General features: G+C 35.5%; 3 protein-coding genes across 5 annotated transcripts; all 3 read left to right on the forward strand.

The window, feature by feature from the left end:
- The first annotated feature begins 2,455 nt into the window (after positions 1–2,455).
- Positions 2,456–11,519, forward strand: LOC105056135 (uncharacterized). Of its 3 annotated transcripts, XM_010938214.4 has the most exons (7): positions 2,456–2,569; positions 2,846–2,989; positions 3,082–3,111; positions 3,239–3,340; positions 7,421–7,528; positions 8,758–8,812; positions 11,111–11,519. In XM_010938214.4, exons 2-7 carry the CDS (start codon positions 2,892–2,894, stop codon positions 11,153–11,155), a joined length of 438 nt encoding a protein of 145 aa, XP_010936516.1. In that variant the 5' UTR covers positions 2,456–2,569; positions 2,846–2,891; the 3' UTR covers positions 11,156–11,519. The 3 variants fall into 3 exon arrangements, with proteins under 3 accessions (XP_010936516.1, XP_019709958.1, XP_073104100.1); XM_019854399.3 differs by having other exon boundaries at positions 2,462–2,989; XM_073247999.1 differs by lacking the exon at positions 8,758–8,812 and having other exon boundaries at positions 2,462–2,989.
- A 1,911-nt stretch (positions 11,520–13,430) lies between these two features.
- On the forward strand, positions 13,431–19,165 carry LOC105056134 (uncharacterized). The gene is given in 4 exon segments (XM_010938211.4): positions 13,431–13,589; positions 15,561–15,911; positions 18,941–18,979; positions 18,982–19,165. Coding segments are annotated over 3 exon segments (354 nt in total). The 5' UTR covers positions 13,431–13,589; positions 15,561–15,634; the 3' UTR covers positions 19,020–19,165.
- A 3,604-nt stretch (positions 19,166–22,769) lies between these two features.
- LOC105056132 (uncharacterized) lies at positions 22,770–24,676 on the forward strand. The gene has a single exon (XM_010938209.4). It carries the CDS (start codon positions 23,231–23,233, stop codon positions 24,269–24,271), a length of 1,041 nt encoding a protein of 346 aa, XP_010936511.1. The 5' UTR covers positions 22,770–23,230; the 3' UTR covers positions 24,272–24,676.
- The last annotated feature ends 670 nt before the right edge of the window (positions 24,677–25,346 follow it).

Here is a 25,346-nt window from a genome sequence, read left to right on the forward strand (position 1 = left end):
CGAGCAGCAGCGCTAATATTTAAGAAGGGCGTGCTTGTCCCCAACCTGACTATCTTATTGGCCTCCGCCTGTTGCACGTCAGCAACACATCAAGCTTGTGCATGAAAATGTTGATCATTCCACTTTAGAGTTCATTATGATGCAACTTATGGGTAACTTGAGAATTGAATTTTTATATATATATATAATACTCATTTCCATGAAGATGTCTTGAAAGGTATCGAATTCAGTATTTAAAATATATAAATTACTTTTTTTTTTTAATGTGGATGATGTTATTATTTGGCCAAGAGGCTCTTTTCTTTATCCTAAGGCAATTAGCCTTGTGCTGGAAATTTATCAAGATGTTGCCAATTGCAAGGTTAGGAGTGTTGTCTTGGTGCTAAATTGATGTGGCTCTAGTTTCACTTCTCATCAAGTACCAACAAAATATACTAGCAATTGAACATCCTTAAATTAACCAAACCAGCATTAAAAATTGAAAATATTCATATAATAATTTTAATTATATATTTTTTTTAAATATTTGAGATATATTAGACTTCCATTGAAGAAAGAATTCTACAATTACTTGACTTTTGAAAATAATAAAAAAAATAGATGAGATTTATTGCATTAATGGGATAATCATGACTGAATTATTTTCATGTTTCATAGAATTTAGATTTTAATAGAAGCAGTCTCAAATCTAAAATCTTTTGTAAGCACTTACATTTGCAAGTGCATTATAAAGTCAAGTGCAAATATCTAAATTTGTTCTAACTTGTAAATAATTATTTTTTTTATTCTTTCTATCATCAAGTTATAGAATAGATTTTCATTTCAGGAGTTTAGAGATTAAAGGGTATATATTAGACCTTGTAATTAATCAAGACTATTTCGAGCCAACTTTAAAAACCTCAAATGTAAACCAAACTTAAATTTTCTATGGGTTTATCTTTCAATTCATATTTGACCCATTTGTTCAAGGACTAGGAAAAAATTGAGACAAGCTTGAGTTAAGTGCAAGGTCTGCAGCTTAGAGCGAGAACTCCACTGTTGGCCATGTTTCTACGAGTACATGTGGATTTGATTGATATAAAAATCAAATTAAACTGATATCATTGGGTAAAATAGGTTTGCATTTTAAAGAGAATTAAGTTGGTTCTAATTCCAACCTTAAAATTGAGTCGAATAGGCTGAACCAACCTTATCTAATCCATATGATATTCTATACCATTTATAGATAGTAAATTTTCACTAATATATATGATATACTTATATGGTACACAGTTATGCAATAGTATATTTAATTACTCTCTTTTCTCCTATCTTTACTGTATAACTTTGTCAGTGCTCTTTTGACTTTTTAATATTTTTAAAATAAATTTATAATTCTCTCGTAAAGATGACGGAACCAATCTGATACAATGGATATACATCCTATTCAAATCTGAGCAAATTCAAAAAATAAAATTTGATCGAATTTAAATTCGAATTTAGATAAAATTCAAAAATTATAGTACGGATATGAGTAGGGTATGGATAGTGCTGTTTTTTATTCGAATCTAAATCCGATCCGAATCTATGGATATAGATAATATTCAAACTTATATCTGAATATATATATATTTATAATTTTATTTTGATTGATAATATGTATAAAATTATTTTCATTATTTATATATCCTATGTTAAATTGTAATTCTATTTTAATATTTGATTTCTATAAATCAGGACTTATAAATTATGTTTTATGTTGAATTGAGAATTTTGTATTGATTGATAATATGCATAAAATTATTTTGATTGTTTATTTTTTTGAATATGGGATAGGCATGGTGCGGATATGGATTGTATATGGAAAAATGGATTACCCGTGGATATCTCCGAATCCATTGGATATGAAAATGGGTATCTCTTTTCTTATCCGATCGGATATCGAATAAGATTTGGATATAGGATATTAAGTTCGGATTTGAAGATGGATAGTAGAATATCCGATTCAAATCCTATCTACTGTCATCCATGTTCCCTCGATAGATATGAAAATTATTGTCATTTTCTCGTTTGTAATATAAATCAATGCTTTATTTATTTTTAAAAAAATTAGATAACGTTAGAACCAATCCAAATGAGTCCAACATTGATTGAGTGCGGTTGGGTTGGTCCAAACATTGACCGGTTCAGTTCTGGTTCAAAACTCTATAACTACCTGGGATTGGGTCGGGTTCCGGTTCAGAGCTCATTGGTTTGGGCCAGCTTTGGGTTGGCTCTGGTGCGAGAAATGATGGCCTGGACCACGCTCAGGTAGACCACTAAAATCCCACGGTGCATAACACGCCACCAGTAACCCTTGTGTATCACGAATTCCGGATTGCGCGTTCTCCACCGTCCACGTGCTCCGAGATTAGCGCTGGGCCACCGAGGCGTGATCCAGGCAATAATTTCTCCTCTGGAGCACAAATCTTTGCCCACTTAGCCCCAACCCCTGGACCGCTCCTAATCCCGCTGCCATCCCTCTCGTCTCTTCGCCTTCCCGGGCTGCAGCGGACAGTGGAACCGGCGACGGTGAAAGGCGCCGGAGCCGGTATCTCTCTCACATCCGATCTCCTCGTCCCTCTCCCTTCTCCACCTCTTCGGCCGCCTCCGACCTCCTCGCTCCGCCGCTCCGCCGGCCCCCACTCCCTCCGCCCTGCCCCCAGCCGCCGCTGGCACCCGCCCACGCCTAGGCCTCCGCCTTTTAAATTCTCTTCGCTTCGAGGGATGGCGTCTCTCAGAGGCCAGAATGGCTTCTAGCGCTTGGGCCATGGCATATGAAGAGTTTCTCATGTCAGATACTGACGAATTTTTACCTTTGTCACAGGGTTGTTTGCAGAAACTCAAAACGAAGGGCTAGCATACGAAAAGCCATGGATGACTCTCGCTTTCGGCAGGAGAAGGTCCAGAGATTCGAGGAGTTCGTTGATCGCCGCCTGAAGCCCGACCTTGTCCAAGCCGTTGCCCAGCGGTACCTACTGCTCCTCGTCCAATCCTCCTCGTTGCCTTCATTGCTGCAATCAAGGGAGAGTTCTAACCTTTCATTTCTCTTCTTGGTTTCAGGGACAAGGTCTTCCAGCAGCAGAAGGTCTTGTATCCTTTTTTACTCTTCATGGTTTCCTTTTCTAGTGGATGGTTGCTGTATTGATGTGTTTATAGATGCCGAGTTTTTTTGTCTTTGTTTGTATGCTTGACCTGCTGTAATCGTATGAGATAATAGCCAAGATCTCAGGAGGAACATTGAGAATTTGGAGAAAAATGGGGTGACGTCCCTCCGGACCATGGTCAATCTGGGGTCTGAAGTCTACATGCAGGCGGATGTGTAAAGTTCTGATCTTGACTTCTTTCTCAGTGAGAAGTTTGCTCTTTTTATTGCTCTCTTTAAGTGTTCTGGAGTTGACAACAGTTGCTGAACATCGTAAATTAGTTGTGTGTCTGTCATTGAGTATGACAGTCAGATGCATTTTTCTACCGTTGCATTGTAATACACTTGTTTGCATTTGTGGTCATCAATGTATTGATTGGCTCGAACATTCTGACTCATTACCTTTGTATAAAAGAACTTGTCTTAGTTAATTTGGTGTGCTGAATTTGAAATTTTGCTTGGCTGGGTAGACTTAATCAAGAAGAATAGAAGGCAATTGCCATTTCTTTGTTGACAACATATGCGTAGTTGAGAAAGAAAGTTTTAGTTATGGCATTCTTAACATTAGACGTTGGTCTTATGATGTTCAGAAAAGCAAAGAGTGTAAACATTGGTTTTTGAAGAATCTGGATAGCTGAACTAAAGCCCAAGGAATAAATAAGCCAAGTAAAACCTTCAAAGGGATATTTGCAATGTTTCAAAACAATGAATTTGTGGGGAAAATAAAATGAACTGTGCCAGGTAAGCCTGTGTATTGTGCTACTGGATGAATTAGAAATGTAAAATATTGTGTATTTTGGAAGGGTTAATTGTTTCTGAGCATTACCTTGGTATATAGGTGATTTGAGTGCAAAATACATGAATCTTGTATTTCAACTATTATATTTACATTTTGAAGGAGGATGTAGATGGAGACATTTGGGTTTTGAATTCTTTTGGTAAGTCTCTCATGTTCTTTTAGGGTGTATTTGTATTGCTTAAAACAAGTGCTTTTATGGCGTTTAAAGCAAAAAGGCACTTCAATAAAGTGTTTAGTAGTATCATCTAAATTGTGCGTCTACAAGAAGAAATCAAAAAAGCACTTTTAAGAGAAGCTGCAAAACCTAGCTTCTAGCTTTTCTTTCTCTTTCTTTAAAGTAAAAACAACACCTAACATGCCCTTAGCTTCTCTATTTAGTTGCCTCATGTTTTGAACAGGCATGTTTGCTGTTGTATATTCACCATCAAGTGACTAACCTGTCAAAACCATTAAACAAAAACATGAAAGAAGGTGTCAAGGCCATGTTCATCTTTTGTGAATGTGGTCTGATATAAGAGCATTGGACCAGCATATTTTTGAGTAGCCTGTATATTAGTCTAATCAATAGTGCAGTCAAAATAGCATTTGTTATTTGTTAATTGTTGGTGATTATTATACCATAATTTGTGTTGTTAATGTTCAATGTTAGTGTTTCTAGGTTTAACTAAATATAGTTAATGTGTGGTGTCTTTTAGAGAAAGGTTTCAAATACTGCTGGGAAAGGGCAGCACAATTGGTACCATATTGTTTCAGCAAAAACCAGTTTGAGGTCCGTACCGGTATTTGAAACCTTGTTTTGTGGAAGTATTTGTGTATATCTTTTAGAAAGTTGAGATGTAATCGATGCATCAGCTCAATCTCTCATCTTTCTTTTATCCCCTCCTTTTCTAGCAGACTCTAATTTTTGAATCATGCTTCACACCAATAATGATCATGATGAACTTCTTCAACATCATGAGAAGTTACTTCATCCATATGAACAATGCTTGGCTAGAATAGAAGAAAAAATAGACAATGGATTCATAAAAGCAAGCAATTCAGTTTGAAAAATGAGCAAGAAACATTCAATATTGTTTTGAGAAACTTCAAGCTGTGCTATTACCACTCCTGATAGTTAATATTTCTTCAAATGATCAATTGTCATAGTTGTGTTTCATTCTATGCAAAGTTAAAATCAAGAAGAGGGCAAAGAACCGATCAACAGGAATGATGGAGTTAAAGCTTCATCTTAGAGACCTACTTATGTGATAACATCTCTTACTCCTCCTAGGTTCTTGCATCACGTTCTCCATATCTCGAAACCTGTACAATTGCAAGATCTAAGTATGCCTATGACTTCATTAATCACGATGTTCCATCACATGGAGGCATTCAAGTTCAAGAAAATATTTCGAAGATTGATCATGAGGATCTTATGTTTTGACCCCTTAAAATTTTTGACTGAAATGGATGGTCATATTAGAAAAATAGTCTTGCTTTCTCTTCACTTTTTCAAAGATTATGAAGATCCCTATATGCAAGAGTTTGTTGAATAAAATCATATGGTGCTACATCAACAATTGCGAACAAAGATGTTTAATGAGGGGAAGAGTTGGTTGAACCATATCCCTCTCTTTCCATTTGCTTCTCCTCTCTCTTGCCTCTTTCCCCACTTGGCTTAATCCTGTGTTTTAGAAGGCATGCCTAGGTGCAAGACACAGGTGAAGCAGGACCCTGGTGCAGCGCTTCTATTGAGGCAAGGCCGCTTTAGTTAGATGCTAGAACGTGCTAAAGTCATGCACTTTTATCATGGTGCAAGTAGCCAGGTGCATGCTAAGGTGCATCTAAGCAAATCTTGGAAGTTGCGTGTATCCAAATTAACATCCAGCCGTTGATCCCATTTGTTGATATGTTAAAAAGGAAGGAAAGGGGAAAAAAGAGAAAACCTAGGGAGAAAGAAACAATGGAGTGGTGAGTTTCCATCTTTTTCTCCTTCTCCTTGTCCTTGTCCTTCTCCTTCTTCTTCTTCAAGAATGCCCCTGCCCCTGCCTCTTCTTCTTCGTCTAAACCTTTTTGTGTTAGATTGACATATCTTATATTAGGAATTATTTTAATTTATATATAACATTTTTTTATCTGTATTTGTGTTTATAAATTGATAGTTCATTGTTTAATATGTTTAAAATGATGTATTCATTACAATCATGTGCATATTGATATTTTTATGACTCACGTCATCAAGGCGCATCTTGCATTGTCCCTAGGCTCCAAGAGACCTTGGGGCCTTAGTGCACATTGAGCCTTTGACAACTATGGCTTAATTATTTATTATTTCTGGTGCCAATGGTCAACCAGCTTCTTATCTTGTTTGGACTGGAGGAATGAAATTATATCTAAATTTGTACACTTCAATCAAGAAAACAGTTCAAAAAAAGATGTAAACTTCACCAGAAGAAAATAACTCCAATATTCAAGTTTATGGTAATATCAGGGTCTTTGAAAGCAATTTGCATGTTGTGTGAATGCTGTTATGGTTGAAGGTGAAGTTTCCGTTATTACTTGGGCTAGGACAGTGGGAAAAAGCTAATGGTAGAGTTCTCTTCTTATCATTCATTACTTAGAGTGAAGATATTATTGATGGGAGAGGTGTTAATTTCTAATGTTTATGGGTTTAAGAGGTATAATAAGTAAGAACATGGAAACTGTAGGTACGTTCACCTCATCTTTTCTTTGCATAATCTTCAATCTCTTGTAGTATAGTATATCTAAAAAAGAGACTGGTTAACTGTCAACTGTAGCTAAATCATAGAGCTTATTAGATTCTCTAGTATCTTTAGAATACTATTAAGTATTAATATATGGTTAAATCTCATAGTACTTTTACAGTTTTACTTATGAAAGGATAATAGATGCATTATCTTTGTATTGTCAAATACAATGGATCCTACCTACATGATATCTTCTAGATTTTGTTCGAAAACAAGCTTTTGTTTTGTTTAATTCGCATAGTGTATGGGAATGAATCGGTGAATGCAAGTTGGAATCAGTATGCTTATGATCTTGGGTAAAGTTATTGCTGCTTTGCCTATGCCCTACAGTAGATGTCAAGTCAGGTAGTTAGAAGACCTTTGCTTTGAGCTAGATATTATGCTATTGATTTAGTACCACTTAAGTTGGTATGTTCACATTTATTGATTATTTGTTATGACTATTTTCTCATTGAGATTCAATTCAACTTAATATTTAACTTTTCAGTGCTTTGGTATGAATTGATAAAGAGCCTGCTGACTTGATACCATCAAATCAGTTCAATCTCTTTGTATCAGACTTAGCCGTCTTTGTCTTAAACATAGTCAATTCCTTGTTTGTATATTTTTTTTTCTTAATTTTGTTAGATATTTGTATGTACATAATCTGTTAAAGTTTTATATTTATTATTCTGTTTTAGTCAGTAATTTTCTTTATGTGCATGCCTGCAGGCCTGATACATGCCACATATTTGTTGATATTGGATTGGGTTTTCATGTGGAATTCACTTGGTCAGAAGCATTGGACTTCATTTCAGTGAGGGAAGCAAGGCTAGCAAGGTACCAGCCGTCTTTTTTTACCATACACTGCTCATGCTTCCCCTATATGCACACGTGGCCACATATTTACACCTTAGTAGCAGTAAGCTCCTTTCTGGATTGACCCACCCACTTCAAAGTCTCTCAGGAAACTGGCTCTTTCCAAGTGCTTCCTTTTTTTTTTTTTTTTTGAGAGAGAGAGAGAGAGAGATCTGCTTCCAAAACTTCCCATTCTCCCACTAGGAATATACTAAAATTGCACCAGCAGTTGACTAGGAATCAAACAGAGACATAGGTTATCAGTTCAACTAATTCTTTGTGACTCTGCATGATTTACATGACATTTGCATGTGTGTGTGCATGCCATGTGTTGTGAGCTTGTTTCTTAAACTGAAACATGAGGATAAGGGAGATTGCTTGCAGGCTTTGGTGATTAAAGTGTGGATTTTCTGATGAGATAATGCATGAGAAAAGTTCTTTTCAACAATCAGTTCTTTATCTTTAATTTGTTAGTTAACCTATTGTTCTTTATTTGCTTGCATATCTGCAGTTTGATTATCACCTTCTTTCTGTGTCAGCTTCTGCTCTGGCAAAAAAAGGGAAATAATGATGGGATTGGAATCTGGGAATTTAGTCTTTATAGGAACACAGAATATTGCAAGTCATATTTCTGTAAAGATGGTCCTATATATGGGTAAGGCTTATTGGTTATATCATATACCAGATAGATATCTTTCTCCATATAATGGTAGTCACGTTGGAATTAAGCATTGTCACTGTGATGAAAGCCCACAGGTAATTCCGTAATTGACTTGGAAGATATGCCAGTGGAATGGTACTAATTGTCCTACAATTTCTCCTTGGATGGTAAACTGTCAATTAGTGGAGAGTAGATACTGTAGGGTTGTAACTTAAATCTGGGCTCGATCCTAATTCACCTGATTTTATAAGTTGACTCTATAAGGTCTTTTCTTCAGTTGGTGATTGTGAGGAATCATGGAGAAGATGACTAGTCTGTTGATTGTGGTAGCATTCCATTTCTTATCTTCCTAGAAATGCTAATGAGTTGGAAACCAACCAATCCAAATAGTGAAGCATATTTGTTGGAATAAGACCTTTTACTTTTTATTTCGTTCATTCCAATGCTTGAGACATTTTCTTTTGCTTGGATTTTTCTTGTTTATGTTGTTCTGATTTTTTCATCTTATATTTTTGCATAATGTTCATCCTTTTTTTTAAATTTTTGACAGGCAAATAGATGAGTACACTCACCTTATTGCAAACATCAAAGCTCAAATAAAATTGGTATGTGTTATCTCACTCTCTCATGTGCGCACAAGCACACACGAACACACACACAAGCACAAAAATATAGCATCTGGGCCCAGTAATTTGGAACCATAGGATCTGCAAAATCTTGCCTGAACTTGGTGACATGCTAAAAGTCAATCTTTTCAGCTGCATTGTCATTTTTGAAGGGAACAATAGGCACCATGGTGCCTCAAGAATTTTATTGTAGATTATTAAGAACATATACGAAGAGAACAACTAAGGGGGGAAAAAAAAGAAGAAAAACAAAGAGGAGAAAAAAATAAAGCATAAGGACAAGGTTCACAATATTGGTATCGGATCTTATACTGGTAAAATTCTATTATAGTGTCAGTATACGGTTCGATACTGTGCAATAATATTGGTACAGAGTAGTACAACATACCAGTATGGTATGGGACGTTCCATATCAGATGGTATGGGGCAGTACAGCAAAGCTTCCAAAGGCTAGTGACCTTCTCATTTTACTATTCTTTTTCTGAATAAATGATTCACATCCTCTATGTCTATCTGAGAAAGCGGCAGCCTCCAAAAACTCAGCAACCCTTTGTTTCAGTGGATGACATCCATCATCTACCAGAGTCCCCTTTCTGAACACCCTTCTACTCCTCTCTAACCGTATCTGCGAACTGACAGCTGCAACCATCATGACTCATTCTTTTTCTATCCCTTGCTCTTATCCTTCATCATGGATAGGTTCCACAGATCTACCTTTAGCCAGTCTACTACGGTATTTCAGCAATCTCAGTAAATGTATATAGACCTCCTTTGCAAATTGCAATTTGAAAAAAGATGATCCAACGATCCGCACATTGACATTGTATTACTAGTAATGATGCATCACCTGACCTCTCTAACACAAAAGAAGAAAAGTTCAAATAACCTAAAGGTTTTATGTGTTGAAGGTTGAACTCTAATCTAATTGCATTTTCCTCTGTAAATTTTAGTGACAACTGATAAGGTGGAAGGATAGGAAACTTTAGTATTTCTAGAAAGCAGCTGTAATATGCATGGTGCATATGCATGTGGATGCATATGCACATACCTATGTGGTGGGTTTGTTAGAAATATTTAAAAATAAATATAATTTGTAAAGCTGGGTAAAATAAGTCAAAGTGCAGAAATAATTGAGTCAAATCTTGTGCGTGAGAGAGAGAGAGAAAGAATTTGAGTATACCCTTCTACACATATTCGAAATCTTATTTTACTAAAGTGTGATATGTTAACCAAAAACAATAATAATAATAATAACAAATATCCTTGTGAGATGTGCTCAGATTTCTGTTCGGCCAATAATGCAAATGAATTTATGATTATCAAATGATGAACAAAATCTTGTGCGTGAGAGAGAGAGAGAAAGAATTTGAGTATACCCTTCTACACATATTCGAAATCTTATTTTACTATAGTGTGATATGTTAACCAAAAACAATAATAATAATAATAAATATCCTTGTGAGATGTGCTCAGATTTCTGTTAGGCCAATAATGCAAATGAATTTATGATTATCAAATGATGAACAATCCCAAGAAAAGCACTAAGGGTGCATGACATATAGCTAAGTTTAGAGTTCCTAGCTAGTAGACAAGACATGTGGTATTTAAGTTACTAATTTTCAAAAAGACACCTAAAATATCTTTCCTTCATGACGGGACTTATCATCTATCATCATAAGTCATATATGCTCAAGTTGCAGAGGCACCTGGCAATTTGATGTGTGGCTGAGGGCCAACGTGATGCTTTGCATTGGTGAGCTTATAAGCAGCCGCATGAACCAGATTTTGGAACATCAGGAAACTTCTAGGTTAACTTAATGAAACCAAGTGAGTGGTACTACTTTGTGAAGATGTTATAATATCTGCTTCACAGAAAGATTAAACAATGTCATTTGTCATTGTTTCTAGATATGAGATAAGATTAAACAATGTCATTTGACAACCATATTTGGTCAGTCATCGGGGTTTAGGTGATTGTTGACATTGTGTAGGACCATTGCTTGCATTTACAAGGCATGCTTAAATTGTAACCTCTTTCATCAATTTGTCAAGGGATTGTAGAATCCTAGTCACCAGCCTCAAAGAAAAAGGAAAAAAAAATGAATATGATGAAGCATTTTTAAGATGCCATCATCATCTTATTGATCAATTGATTAAGAATATGCATCTTGAATATTATTACATCATTTTATCTTATGGTAAATGACATTTGTTGAGTGCTGTCTGTATTATCCGATTTTTAATTAGCTTTTACATGCCAACATATTGTGCTTTCAGGTTAGCGAAGGTATTCGGGAGTTGCTTCAAATACCAGCAGAATGATGTGCATAGCATTCAATTTTGATGGGTCTCTAGCTTTGCTGTTGTTGTTGATGTTGCATACAGCAAGATGGACAACTCATCTATGCAGAAGATAAGCACAGCTTAGGGTTGCTATACTCTTAGCGAATACAATTATGCATTTCACAAATTTTGTACCGTTAGATATTCTAACTAAAATTACAGCAGATATACAAGTTTGATGGAACTGTATCTACATGCGATCCTGCTGGCAATGCAGAATTTAAGCAGGGCCATTTTATAGTAAAAAAAAAAAAAAAACATGTATAATATTTTATTAGCTTCTAACTAGTTGGACATATTTACTGGATTGGATGATATTTTAGAAGTAATGTTTGAGATCTTATGTGATGGCCTTTTATTTACCAGAATTCAGTGCCTGATATTTTAATGTCAGTATGCGCACTAAATTATTTGTGGCTAGTTTGGGAGCTGCAGCTGGATTTCCAGCAAATAGGGTTTGATCTATGGTACCAAGAAATTAAGAGTGGATCAAGAGAGCTCCTAATCCCAGTCCTGTTGTTGATAGTGAAACATTTTCATAGGAAGAGGCTGTAACTGTGCTTCAATCAATTGGCCGACAGCTAGAAATTTCATGTAGACCAAAGTTAACTAACGAGATTACACTTAAAAATTGGTTCTCTCTATCCCTATCATATAATCTGATAACTATTTTTGACTTTAGATTTTTTTTCGTATTTCCACCTCATATCCACTTTAAACATCTTTTTATAACATCCTTTTTTTAGTTCTGCTGGTGTTAGTGTTTTGCTCATGTAACTTTGTCTTATTATCGCCCTAATTGGTATGTGATAATCAAACCATTCCAATAACCAAACGTCCGGCTGAACAACAAGGCCTCTTATATTTTTTAACGCATGTTGATTTTAGGATTTTTTTTTTTTTTTTGAATGCTTAGATTATTCCGTAAGATGTTCTTTATGCTTGATTTTCTAATTTAGTAAAAATAATGGAACTAGTATTTGTATTGAAATATGAGGAAGTATATTTTTAATTTTGAAGTTCAAACTAGGGTAAAAGCGAATTGGATTATATTTGTTTAGATATGTTTTCATATCCAAATATATCCCAATATGAATAAAAACATGAGCATCAAATTAACATCCATATCTATCAAAGAAAAATGGATATAGATGTAGATAAATAACTATCCAATCCATATATGAATATCAAATTTTATTTATAATCTTGTTTAAATTTATATGTCACTTAACCACCCGAAAATATATAACTACATTAATATACTATTAATTTTATTTAATATCCACTTAATAATTTTTTGATTCTATGTTCATAAAATTTAATTATCTAATTTATATTTATATTTATATCTATATTTTTAGAATTAAATTTATTTTTGTATCTATTTAAAATAAATATGAACGTGAAATTTTACATTCGGCTAATATTCACATCCATATTTATCAAATAAAATAAATTCAAATGTGAATATATCTGATCCGATTTCAACCTTAGTTTGAATACAAAATCCTTTGGTAGAATGGGCCGTGGCTTGCTATCTCAATTTTGAGGTTTGGTCAGAGAATAAATTTGACAAAGTCTATTTGATATTAGGCATAAGGTGTGCCACAGGGCTTTTATCTCCACTTTGACATTAATATCTATTGATATAAGATATAATCAATATGTTATTATGTATAAAATCTCACTCCTTATCACCGTATCTAATGCGGGCCTTGATTATTTTATATATTGTTTGATATTTTTAAATCTTTCTTCTCAATATTAGATATTTTATTCAATCATTAAATCTTAAACCTATGTAAAACAGCCCCAGCTTTCGAATTTTCATAATAACCTTAATTATATTTATCGATTAGAGATCTAAACCATGCAAAGATACTATAAAAAAATTTAACATTTGTTATGGCCCCATAAATCCAAAAAAATTAAACCTTCTTAAATAGATATTTCTATGATTCTATGAATAATAAAAATCCAATGTCCTTCAAAATCTTTGTAATTATTTGTTAGTCACAACAAAACTTCAATTTATCTTTATGGTATATTAAATAAATCATAAATAATTTTATGAGAAAAATATTTTATACATGTTCTCTACTATAAAATCTCTTTATCATCCATCGTATATATCTAAAATTTTTAGTAATACATAGCGCATTGGAACATGCATTATAAGTATTACAATAAACACACTAAAATGATAAAGACAATTAAGATCTCAGAAACCCATATTTAAATTTACCTAGTTCTAGTAACCCTAACCCAGCTGATATTTGTATGCTGTCGTTTCCACCTCGTCCTCTTGCTCTTTCTTGACCATCGACCGCAATCAGGCGATCGGCCAGGATTGAGGCTACGTCGCGGTCCGGGGTTCGAATTCCTTTGGATCCAGAGCTCCAGTTCTTGAAGGGTTTCAGTCTCTTTCTCCCCTCCGTTTCCCTTTTGTTCTCCACCCTTTTGTCATCGAATTAGATTAGAGTTTTGGTGCTATTCTTTGTCTCGAAGTTCATAATTTTTCCAAAAAAGACGTCTGTTTATTCATTTGAGGGCAGGAAGATATTGGTTTGCTGCATATCTAACGTAAATTTCTGCGTTCGATGTTTATTCTATTGTGGTTATTCCTCGTCCTTTAATGGAATTTGGTAAGATTAGAATAAACTTCCTAAAAGGATCAAAATTAGATTTTTTCGGGAAAAAAGGCTCCTTTTTGGATATAACTTTTTCCCCCCCTTATCACAGTCATTTAGGATATTGGTTCTTCTGAATTCTTTCATTGCCTAATGAAACGAAATTTATTTTGTATTTTCAATTGATTGAGCGCCCTAAATGTTCTGCGTATAGCTGGATTTCATTTGATTCTGTTCTTCTATCGGTTGTGCTTCATAGACGGCATATATGGTGGGAGTCCATGATCAATTGGTTTATTTGATTCTCTTATCGTGGATTTCTAGTTCCTTTATCAGGATTTATTGGGTTCATGGAGTGAAACCTTTTCCAGGAAGATGACCTATGATCATTTTATTTTATACATAAGCTAACTGCTCAAGAAAGTCAATATTTTTTCCAAATTCTTTTTATGTATAAAATAATGTTGGCGATAAAGATAAAGATGGGATTCCACATAAGATTGAAGGACAAGAGATACCTCAAAGTGAATGAAATAAATTGAACCTTGTTAGATTAAGTATAAAGGTGCTTCCGGGGTATTAAGTGATCAAATGCATGCGTAGGTTAACTTGCAAGGAAATTTTATAGAATGGCAATCATTCTTGCTACGTTATATGGCTTAAAATGTTGGGCAATAGAAAGGTTCGAAAAGATTCGGCAAGTGAATGGAAATAAAAGGTCAATATAGATTTGTGATTGAACTATGAAGGGTCAGATGAAAAATTAGTTTGCTTGAGGAGCTGAGGTGTTGCAAAAATTGAGGGCAAGGTGATGGATGATTGATTGAAATGATATATGCTGGTAGAATGCCAATCTCGAATAATGCTGATTAGAAGGGGCTCTTGTAAGGAGAGGTATTTTAATTATGTTCAAGGTGTAGAAAAAGGAAGGCAAGATCTAATATAACATGACAGATTGTGAGAAAAGATATAGAGAAGCTAGAAATAACATCATATGCTGTCATAAATAGGAATTCTTAGTGAAGAGGATTCATAAAGTGATTTCAAATAGTTGAGACAATGTTGGATGGTTACAGTTATGGTTTCAACTTACAATTGTGTGAGCACCAACATCTTCGGTGAAACTTGGAAAATCTTCCTAGTAGAGGAGAGAGCGGCCAACCAGCGGGTAAAAGTTGCATCAGTCACTAAGTCAACTTTCTCATCAATAAATGTATAAATAAAACCTCAGGTAAGTTACCGGGATGGTGATACGCAATTTTACTAGCTGACCTTGAGGAAAATAATGTCTCTATTTGGTGTCAATATTACGAGAACAAAGTGAAATGATATTTATTGTATTTTATGTTCATGATTATTCTTACGAGTTTCTTCCATGGGATTCGTCTAATTTTCTTGGGCAGCAACAATTCCATGATTCATAGCTTAAGAATTTTTGGGTTGTAAAGCACAAATCATTAGGTGAAGATAAACTCTTGAATTAACTTAAAATGGTTGAGAATGCTGTTTTTTGATTTATTTATTGCCAAAAGTTTTTTTAGTCAAAATAACATTTCACTTTCTAATAGCATAAGTGGCTTTTTAATGGTGATATTTAGTCTCAGAAGCAGTTATAGATAAATTTTGGGCATGCCTGATGGGTGACTTTTGCGAATTTTGTTTTTCCATTATCTTCCTATATATATATTTTTGATAATTATTGTTTTCTTAATATTCACCAGCATTTTGTTTTTCTCCTCTGTATTGTCTTACAGATCTCACTGGACAGTTTGATTTTGTTAGAACGGTGGCTGGATCTTAGGGCTGAAGTGTTTGTTGGTTGACCAATATGGCATCCCGACGCCATGTTCATTACCAACCTCTTGCTGCAGATGAGAGAGATGGTGATAATAGTAGTGAAGAAAAGGATGTAGATCTTCGATTTATTTACACTCCAAATTCCTACAAGAAGATTCCGTGGAAGTCAATTGCCCTTGCACTTTTCCTCCTTGCCCTAGGATTACTGCTTCTTTTGCTCTCCTTCTTTGTATTCACAGGTCACATGGCAGGTGATCAGTCCCAGGCATATGGATTTTTATTCCTAGGCATTCTTTCCTTCCTTCCTGGTATGCAAGCAGAGCTTTCTATCACACTTTATGGTACCTGAATCCATTATGCTATACAATTATTAAAAAAAAAAAAAACAAATTAAAGTAGCTTTTGGGCGTGCAGATATTTTATCCCACATATCTCTAAAACAACTAGTGATGCTTTTGTGCTCCAACTTAAGATCTAAAACTCGTGTTATGAATGTCCCAATGTTGGTAATCTTATGAACCAAATTGGTGCTCCTAACAGAATCTTGATGCAAAGTAACTGTTTGAAAAATTATCTTGAATGTGAATGTAGATACCTTTTCCATTTCTACTAGTTTGGTAAATTGCCAAATTCCAGCACTTCATGGTGAATGAGAGAATCCTCCAATATTAGCAAAGTCCAGATTTTTTATAGTCAGGCTTTTTTTTTTTGGCTTACAAAAACTTCCATTATAAGGAACTTCTCAGATCGGGCCTTCTCTGTTATGTGTATTTCTTCCAGTCATCTCTACTGTAGTTGTAGAAGTTGTTATGGAGCATGAAGTTACCTTGGAAGTTTCCTATCTTGCTTCATCAGGAACTTTAGGGCATTTCCTTACCTCTGACAACCACAGGAGCAGGACGGGGCAGTATATGTTAGTTGGGTGTTGAGATTTATATGTGAAAGAGACTGGATAGTTTTCTAGTTCCTAGGAGGTTCACATGATACCATTAGTTTGCAATTGCTCTGAAGAAAATATCAGAGTGGGTCCCATAGAATGATAAAATGGTCTCGATTCTTCCATCTCTTTGGTGATCAAAACAAGTGACCACTTGAGCGAAAAGGAATTAAAGTTCAGGTCATATGGGATGTGTGTGGACTATGGCCCATGTAGACTTGTGGTGGTTTCTGATGTTGATGTTGATCGGGGACGGGGCGCCATGTGCTTTCTTAAATCAGTTGCCATCCCTGCTGATTTTTAAATGCTATGTATTGTTTTCTTGATGTTCTGCATACCACTTTGTTGTTGTTGTCAAGGGAGGTGCTTGTCATTCTGCATGCTGAAACTAGTCCCAAGAATCTATACTTGCTAATAATTTTAAGTTTTCTTCCTACATAATAAGTCATGTCTGTTGGGGGATAACCAGGCCAAAGAAGTTCAAGGCAGGTTGTGATGAGCCATACTGTCTTACACTGCCATTTATTCAAAAAGGGAATAGGATGAAGATGACTACCTATTTCTCATTCTTACATATGCCTGTCGAAAATTGTGTTCCAAATGTTTAAAGAGGTGTATCGTTTTGGTACCGGATCCCGTATAGGTAAAATCCCATTATAGTGTCGGTGTATGGTATAATATGGTACAGTAATATCGGTACAGGCTGGTATGGCATACAGGTGCAGTATAGGTATAGTACAGTACACTCCATACCATCTGGTATGGGGCGCATGACAAACAATTCTTTAAACACATTGATCTTTATCCCTATTCTAAATTACTCTGTTTTGCTCTGATGCATATTCTTTCTCCTGGAGGAGGGTAAAGTTGAAGTTTAAGTTGACTATTTTCAAAATGGTTAGCTGAGGGTGCAGTTATTGAGAGACTTGCCCATTATCCACTTTTCTTCACCTTTATCACATTTATGTGAAGATTAGAAAGGTCAATGACTATGAGGCTTTTGCATCCAAGATAAAAGTAATGAATAGAATCTGGAGATTCTGGACCACCAAAGAAGAAACTGGTTCCATTTTTCATGTAATGTGACTCTTTCCTCAAAAGAAGAAAAGTCTCGGAAGCAAATAAACAGTGTGGAGAAATGCATATGTCAGATTTTGTTCTTTCTGTTGTATTTTTTAAGACTTATTCTTGAATCACAATGAGAGTTAGCTAATGCAGAAAAAGGAGTAGGTGATTTCACATAGCTGCACTCAGAAATTTTGCTAAACATCTGCACCTTATTGTGAACTGAATGCGGAATGCTTGATTGATTATGTGCCCTTGCTTGAACTGAATTCTTTCCCTATAAATTATGCACATCCTATATCAGGTTGATGCGAACCACCTATTTCAATGAAGATTGAAGGAAATAAAAAGCAAGTTTTGCAAACTTGGTACATACCGAGTGTCAATATGGCACATATCTCAGTACCCATACTTGGTAGTGGGGGAGTACCAAGTCTCTGTATTATGGTACTGTATGCGGAATGCTTGTTTGATTATGTGCCCTTGCTTGAACTGAATTCTTTCCCTATAAATTATGCACATACTATATCTGGTTGATGTGAACCACCTACTTCAATGAAGATTGAAGGAAATAAAAAACAAGTTTTGCAAACTTGGTACGTACCGAGTGTCAATATGGCACATATCTCAGTACTGACACTTGGTAGTGGGGGAGTATCGAGTCTCTGCATTATGGTACTGTATGCTTTGTATCAGGTGGTACAATCTGATATAGCAATTCATGATACCTGGGGTAGCTTTACATAATAGACCAGCAAAGTTGTTCAACAAGCATACACATATAAAAAAGTTCTGATATGTTTCAGTTCTTTTTCCAAGATTTGATGACTACTTGGATCTTTGGCACTCACAACTTACATGGACTGTGAACATTGAACTCTCAAGGAGCTTAATGTGGAAAAGGCCTTCGTAGTCACTATGGCTGTAGTTGGCAAAGCATTGCCTGAAATGTCTCACAATATTTAGTTAGTGGCATAAAAAAGTTCATGATGAGTATTTGTGACCATTAGCTAATGTCTTAGCTTCAGCAAGTGACATGAGCAAAAACTTAGTCCAGTTGTTATCCAGTCAACTGGCAGATCTCCCATGACCATATTTAGGTGACACTGCTTTAAGATTCTCAAATATTCTCTTCATGGAAATTTCTGGGTCGGTTTTTCCCTTTCCCTTTGGATGTATAATTTCCATTTATATAGTCAGTTTCTTCGTTTAAGCATATTTCATCTTATTTGTTTGAGTTCTTTTAATTATTCCATTGTTTGTAAATGTCGAGTACTATCTTATCACACCCAGTCAAGTCTTATTGTTTAGTGACATTGCTCAATTCAATTGCAGGATTCTATGAGACAAGAGTTGCATATTATTCATGGAGGGGTGCCCAGGGTACACATTTGCTTCTATTCCTGATTATTAGGTTTGGGAAGGGGATGGAGACATTTATTAACTATTGTTGAAGTGAGTTGGAACTGAATTGTCTGGCAACCACCTCTTCTGTTTTCTTTCTTACCACATGCTTGTAATCTTTGGAGCCAAATGAACAATTTTGTTTTCAGCTGTCAATCTCTTCTTGAAATATTCTTCTTGGATTAGCTATGGTGATAATGATGACCCATGTTTGGATATTGAGCAATCACTCCAAGCACACAATAAGTGAAAACTCTGATACAGTAACAAAACATGGCTTCATTCATATCTATGATTATTTTTTCCTTTATCCACCACCAACAGAAAGGAACCTATGGATCCTAAAATTCTGCATGGGTCATATTTTGGGTTCATATTGCTGAACTTAGTTGCATGAGGATTTCCTTTTGTATGTAGTATAAACTCATGAATGCGAAGAAGGCAATGATTATTATGGGTACATAAATGATGATAATACCTTATGGAAGTTGTGCTTCATATCTAGATTAATGGGAATGCTTGGGTGTGACTCCAACCCAAGCTACTTGACTTCTATGTTGATTCTTCCTTTATCCCTTCAATCTTGTCCTCTCCAGGGTGTGATTTCAACCATGCTTGCCCAAGTGGTCCATTACATGCGCGCCGCATGTTCAACTTTGTCTGTCTTTCAACTCCAGCATAGGGTTGGACTTTGAGAGTCGGGATTACTCAAGGTCCTTTTCCCTTTATTCCAAAACTTTCACTAGTTTCTTTTATTGTAGTGTAAAAAGGCAGTTAGTCATCTCTTCCTTTGAAAGAATGACCTATGTCAGCGCAATTGGTGGAGGAAACATTGGTGGAAACAGTTATGAACTCACCTTGGAACAATCAAGTCATTTGGATTGCTATGATGGATCGGATAATTGGGATGCTACTTGGAGGAAAACAATAGCCAGAGATTTTTGATGGCCATAGGACTTTGTAATTAGACCAGTTCATAACCTTGCGATCTGCTCAACCCACAGGCTTTTAGTAGGATTGGCCAAGGTTTTAGGACTGGTGGGCCGGGTCAGGTTCAGAGAATAGGCTAATCAACGAGATTAGCTTAGGCATGATGTGATTAAGATTTAAAGGTGGCAATTTATGATCTCATGCAACAATTTGACTCACGAGCGATCTACTTTAAGCATATTTAGCTTTAACATAAACGGATTTGAATAATAAATGGATTAATTATTTTGATCTCTTTATTAAATGGATCCAGTTTAAGTTTAAACCTCTGGTTTGTTTAATCATTTTGATCCATTTAACAATCTGTGTAAATTTTATTTAATTTATTTAAAATTTATTTAAACTATTTAACTCATTTAATCTATTTAATCTAACTTCACTTATTTTGTAAATGAGTTATGTTGGTCGGACCGAATTACTTTTCTAATAAATAGTTATATTGAAATCTAAATTTTTGATCTTTTAATAAACAGTTGGACTTGGGTTGGTGAATTTTTAATCCGATCAACCTTGGGTCTGACCAATTCATTGCCCCTTGACCTTTCAAATCCATGAAGTTGCTTTATCTTTCAAATCCATGAAGTTGCTGTATCTTGACTGTGGCATCTTATATGATGATTATATTATTGCTATTTGTTTGACAAGTCACAGCTTATACAGATTGATTGATGACTGCTCTTAGTCTTTCTTGGTTCCACAAAAAGGGATGGTGAAGCCCAGATTACTTATGATCTGAGCTTCCTTATATGTCCAAGTGGGCTTGCAAGTAGATGATCATTAGGCCAAGCCAAACCTTCCATGTAGCTTTTTGCAAGCATAGATTTGTTTAGGCAACATGTTTATATGCTTATTCGGTTTCAACTTGTCCTAATGGCATCTGCTGTGGCTTGTAGAGGCCAATTAGGACAAGAGAAATTTTTTGTGCACCGATGGTGTTGAACCGTATGCACCATCTGTAGTGATTGACTCATCCACAGAGTCGAAAGAAAAATATAATTTTTTTTTGTACGATATCATGCTTCGATTCTGTGCGTGAGCCAATCACTACGGATAGTACAGATGTTCTGCACCATCCCGGTGCATAAAATATTTTTTTTAGATCAATTTCATACATCTTTTAAAATATATTTAGATTCTTATGTAGCCTCCACATGAAATTTGATCTTCAATCATAGTTATAGAACAAAACGATGATTATAGATCAAACTTGTAGTCCAAAAAATTTCAAGACCTTGTCTCGGCAACTTATTTGCACCAGTCCATGGTAACATATCATAATTTCAATAAAAAAAAATAAACAACACTTAAAACAAATCAACTCAATAATAGTGATTTCGTCAAAATTTTTTCTCTATTATTTTTAATAAAATTTAATTAGATAATTGTCAAAAAAAAAAAAAAAGAAAGGAATAACAAAGAGAAAATAAAACTAAGATCCATGCATGTGATAGAAGACCAGAGAATCCCTCTGAATAAAAGCCACAAGATCGAGACAAAGAAAGAAAGAAGCACAGAAATCAATTCGTGTGGAATCCTGCCAAATCCACTGAAAATTTAGCCTCTCCATCGCTAGCGGACAGTAGGCTTTCTAACAGTGAGACTTCCTGATCCACGGATTGTTTTTTTTTTGTAAATAAAAAATTATCTAAAAATATATATTTTTTAAATAAATATTTTTTAGATAATATTTAAATAAAAAATAATTTATATATATATATTTTTATACCCAAAAAATTAGTTTCAAAATCTATTATTTATATTTTTTATATTATTATTTTTCTAAATAAATTACTAAAATTTTTTATATTTTTTATAATATTTTTTACATTTTTTAGATTTGAAGAAGTAGATGGTTGAGCTATCTGATATTGAAAACAAAGATGAAATAGTTTAAAAATAAAATTAAATACTTACTTTACTAGCTGATGAAAAAATGATTTAACAATCTTCTAGATAGATAAGATTTAAATAATATTCATAAAAAATAATTTATTTATTTTAAAAAATATAAAAATATAAATAAATTATTCAATAAAAATATTAATTAATTTTTTTAATAATATTTATCTATAAAAAAGTTATATAGATGATGCAAGAGTATAGATCTTTAAGCATGCAACATCATAGAATACAATCTAATATATACATTAGAAAGCAGAAAGTGAGAGAAATTGATTTGCAAATAAAGCTGTATACGTAAACAATCTTTTTTTTTTATGCATGCAATGTGGACTATTCTACCTCAAAGTGAATACACATATGCTATTATTAATGAATAAATTAAAAGTCATTTATATCCATTAACCGATGTTATTAAGATTTTCAGTTACGAACATTAAGATATGAATGGATATATTATTCATAAATTTTTTTATAAAAATATTAAAATTTATTTATATAATATTATTAAAATTTTTATAAATATTAAAGATCTAAATGGATATGTTATTATAATTTTTTTATAAATATAATCATTAATTATATGAATATGATTTATAAATTCGTACGTACCGTGTGGGCTTAAAAACCAGTACAATCATGAAATGGCTGATGGGCAGCCATGAAATAAGAAGTCCATAGATTTAGATCATGCGATACACGTGTACATTATTTGATGGCCGTTTTTTTTTTTTTTTAATGGTGACCATCTATGATTGTACCATATGATCATCCCAACGATAATGTAATGCATGTCATGGCTTTTAAAAATCATTATTTATAAAAAAAAAATTGACGTAAAAAAATTCCATTCTCATTTCATGGGCTTGCCCAACGTTTCCGACGTTCTTGCCCGAGCGAACCAATGAATATTTCCCACCTCTCCCTCTTGTCCCCTCCTTCTCCGCCTCCCGAGCCCATCGACGACGAGATCCCGTAAAAAATTCCAAGCACCATCGACTCCACCACTCCCCACTCTTTATTCCCCCTTTATCCCTACTTTATGTCCGTCTCACGCTATTCTACCCTCGATCCCTTCTCCCCAATTTCCTCCTCTTTTCCCTCCCTCTTCCCCTCCACCGATCCTCGTGAACTCCTCCCCGGGATCCCCTTCTCTCTGTCATATCTCATCTCCCCCGACCCCCCTCTAGATTAGTATTCTCATGTTCATAATTCGCTGTCCAATTCATAGAAATGCGAAAAAATTCGCAGATCTCGACGTTAACATCACGGTTAGATCGTTGAAAACATCCGTATAACCAGTTACCGGCAAGAAGATCGGATTTGGTGATCATGGGTCGCCTGATCGGCAAGCAGAGCTCCCCCCGGTTGCCGCCGCAGATTGCCCGGCCATGGCCCGAGTTCCTGGAGGTCGGCGTTGTCCCGCCGATGAACGCTCTGGAGATCTTGAGGGAGACGGTGAGGATCCTCCGTACCGATCCCTCTACTTTTATGACCATTCTTGGCCTTCTCATCTGCCCTGTTTCCGCCGCCCTGCTCTCCAACACCCTCGTTGATGCAGCCGTCGTTGGCGCTGTCTCGCACCGCCTCGTCCTATTAGCTGTTACCAGCGGCCTCCCTCTCACCCATTTCCTCAAACAGATGTGCCACCATTTAGCTGGTACGGTTGTTTCCTGTACCTTCTGTTTCCCTCTTTTACTCACATTCCTTCTCCTTGCCCGCGCTTCCATCGTCTACTCTGTCGCCTGCTCATATGCCGGCAAAAAGGTCGTCGCTTTGGAGTTCTTCGGGACCGCGAGCCGGATTTGGAGGCGCCTTGTGTCGACCTATATCTGGATCTGTGTCTCCATTTGTGGCTGCCTGGCTCTGTTTCTCGCCCTCCTAGTGATGGTCTGCAATGCACTTGCTGTTCTTGGTTACCCTCCGGAGATCGTCGTCTACCCAGCTCTGTTCACTGTCTTGGTCTTCTCGATGGTGTATGCCCACACGATCATTGTTTGCAATCTCGCCACTGTGATCTCCATCCTGGAGGATGTGTCGGGGCCGCAGGCTCTGGCTCGGTCGGTCCACTTGATCAAGGGGCAGACCCAGGCAGGGCTGTTGATATTTCTTGGGTCGACAATTGGGATGGCTTTGGTGGAAGGGCTATTTGAGCACAGAGTGAAAACATTGAGCTACGGGGATGGGTCATCGCGGCTGTGGGAAGGGCCTCTGCTGGTCCTTATGTATTCCTTTGTGGTGCTTGTCGATTCTATGATGAGTGCAGTCTTCTACTTCACTTGTAGATCTTCTAGCATGGAAGTGTTGAATGGTGATGACCATTCCGTGGAAGAACTAGAAAAGATTTCTATTGAGCTGGTGGATGTTAAATAATGCTGTATTTGGGAAAACTGATCCCTTTTAGCATCATTTCCACCAGGGCAATAAACAGCAAGAAAAGCCAGGACTGCAGATGGTGTTACTGCAGCAGTTGGTCTTGCGGATTTCGAAGAGGAAGCATTCCACCCTTAATTCGTGGTGGATGGAATGTTTTGATGCGAACTTTTCCTGTGGATGTACAAGAATTAAGATGCTTGATACGACTGGAAAATGCAACCCTTTGTGTACTGGATATCATGTAAATGAAAGTTTCAGTATACAGTCTATTTTGACATTTTTTGTAAGCCATGCTATCCTAAAGCTCTTTCATGACTGATATAAGCATGCCTTGTATTTTTAAGTTCTTTGATCTTTTGTACTCCTCACTTCTTGGAAGTCCAGAATGATTATTAATTGAGACATCCTGTTGAAAACTGATTCCTTGAGTTCATGTCAAATTTCACCTTTTGATATGCACATTTCCAATAGGGAAACTTTTGAAGCTCTAGGAATGGCATTTGTTGATATGAAATTACTCTCAAATGATGGTCTTGCACATGCGAACAATAGTGCAGCTATTGGCAGCTAACCAGGACATTTTGATGTCATGCTTGTATTGAGGTACATGCACTCCTGCCCAGAGTTTTTTGGAAGCCAAAAGTTTGAGCATCAAGAACAACTGGTACGCACCATCTCTTATATGATACATTTTAATGATATGCTGCAAAATTATTTTGCTTTATCAAGTAATATGCATGGCATGCTATAAGTGATGCCACATTTTACTGAGAGATCTTAATTAGGAAATTTTGCCACTTTTAAGTTTACATTTCCTTGAAAGCATCAATTTTCTAATTCTTTTCGACATGTAACCAAAGCTTGCAGTTATTGTTTCTAGATGATATACTTTTGATAAGAGTCATTTGTTTTTTCTTTTATTTCTTACAATTACATTATGGAAAGAATCTAACTACAAATGACTATTCTCATTGATGATAAGTATGCCCTCCCACATGTTTCCTCGATCATCCTTGCCTTGATGCCTTGCTATTTCTAAATATCTTGAAGATATTATTTATTTATTTTTTTC

Source organism: Elaeis guineensis, chromosome 13 (assembly GCF_000442705.2).
Source record: "Elaeis guineensis isolate ETL-2024a chromosome 13, EG11, whole genome shotgun sequence".
Lineage (NCBI taxonomy): Eukaryota > Viridiplantae > Streptophyta > Magnoliopsida > Arecales > Arecaceae > Elaeis > Elaeis guineensis.

Excerpts from the sequence above, each read along its gene's own strand:
- LOC105056132 (XM_010938209.4), top strand. The coding sequence starts at position 23,231 with ATGGGTCGCCTGATCGGCAAGCAGAGCTCCCCCCGGTTGCCGCCGCAG.
- LOC105056135 (XM_019854399.3), top strand. The coding sequence starts at position 2,796 with ATGAAGAGTTTCTCATGTCAGATACTGACGAATTTTTACCTTTGTCAC. Across the intron at positions 7,529-8,757 it reads AGGGAAGCAAGGCTAGCAAG|GCAAATAGATGAGTACACTC; the intron begins GTACCAGCCGTC and ends AATTTTTGACAG. Across the intron at positions 8,813-11,110 it reads TCAAAGCTCAAATAAAATTG|GTTAGCGAAGGTATTCGGGA; the intron begins GTATGTGTTATC and ends TTGTGCTTTCAG.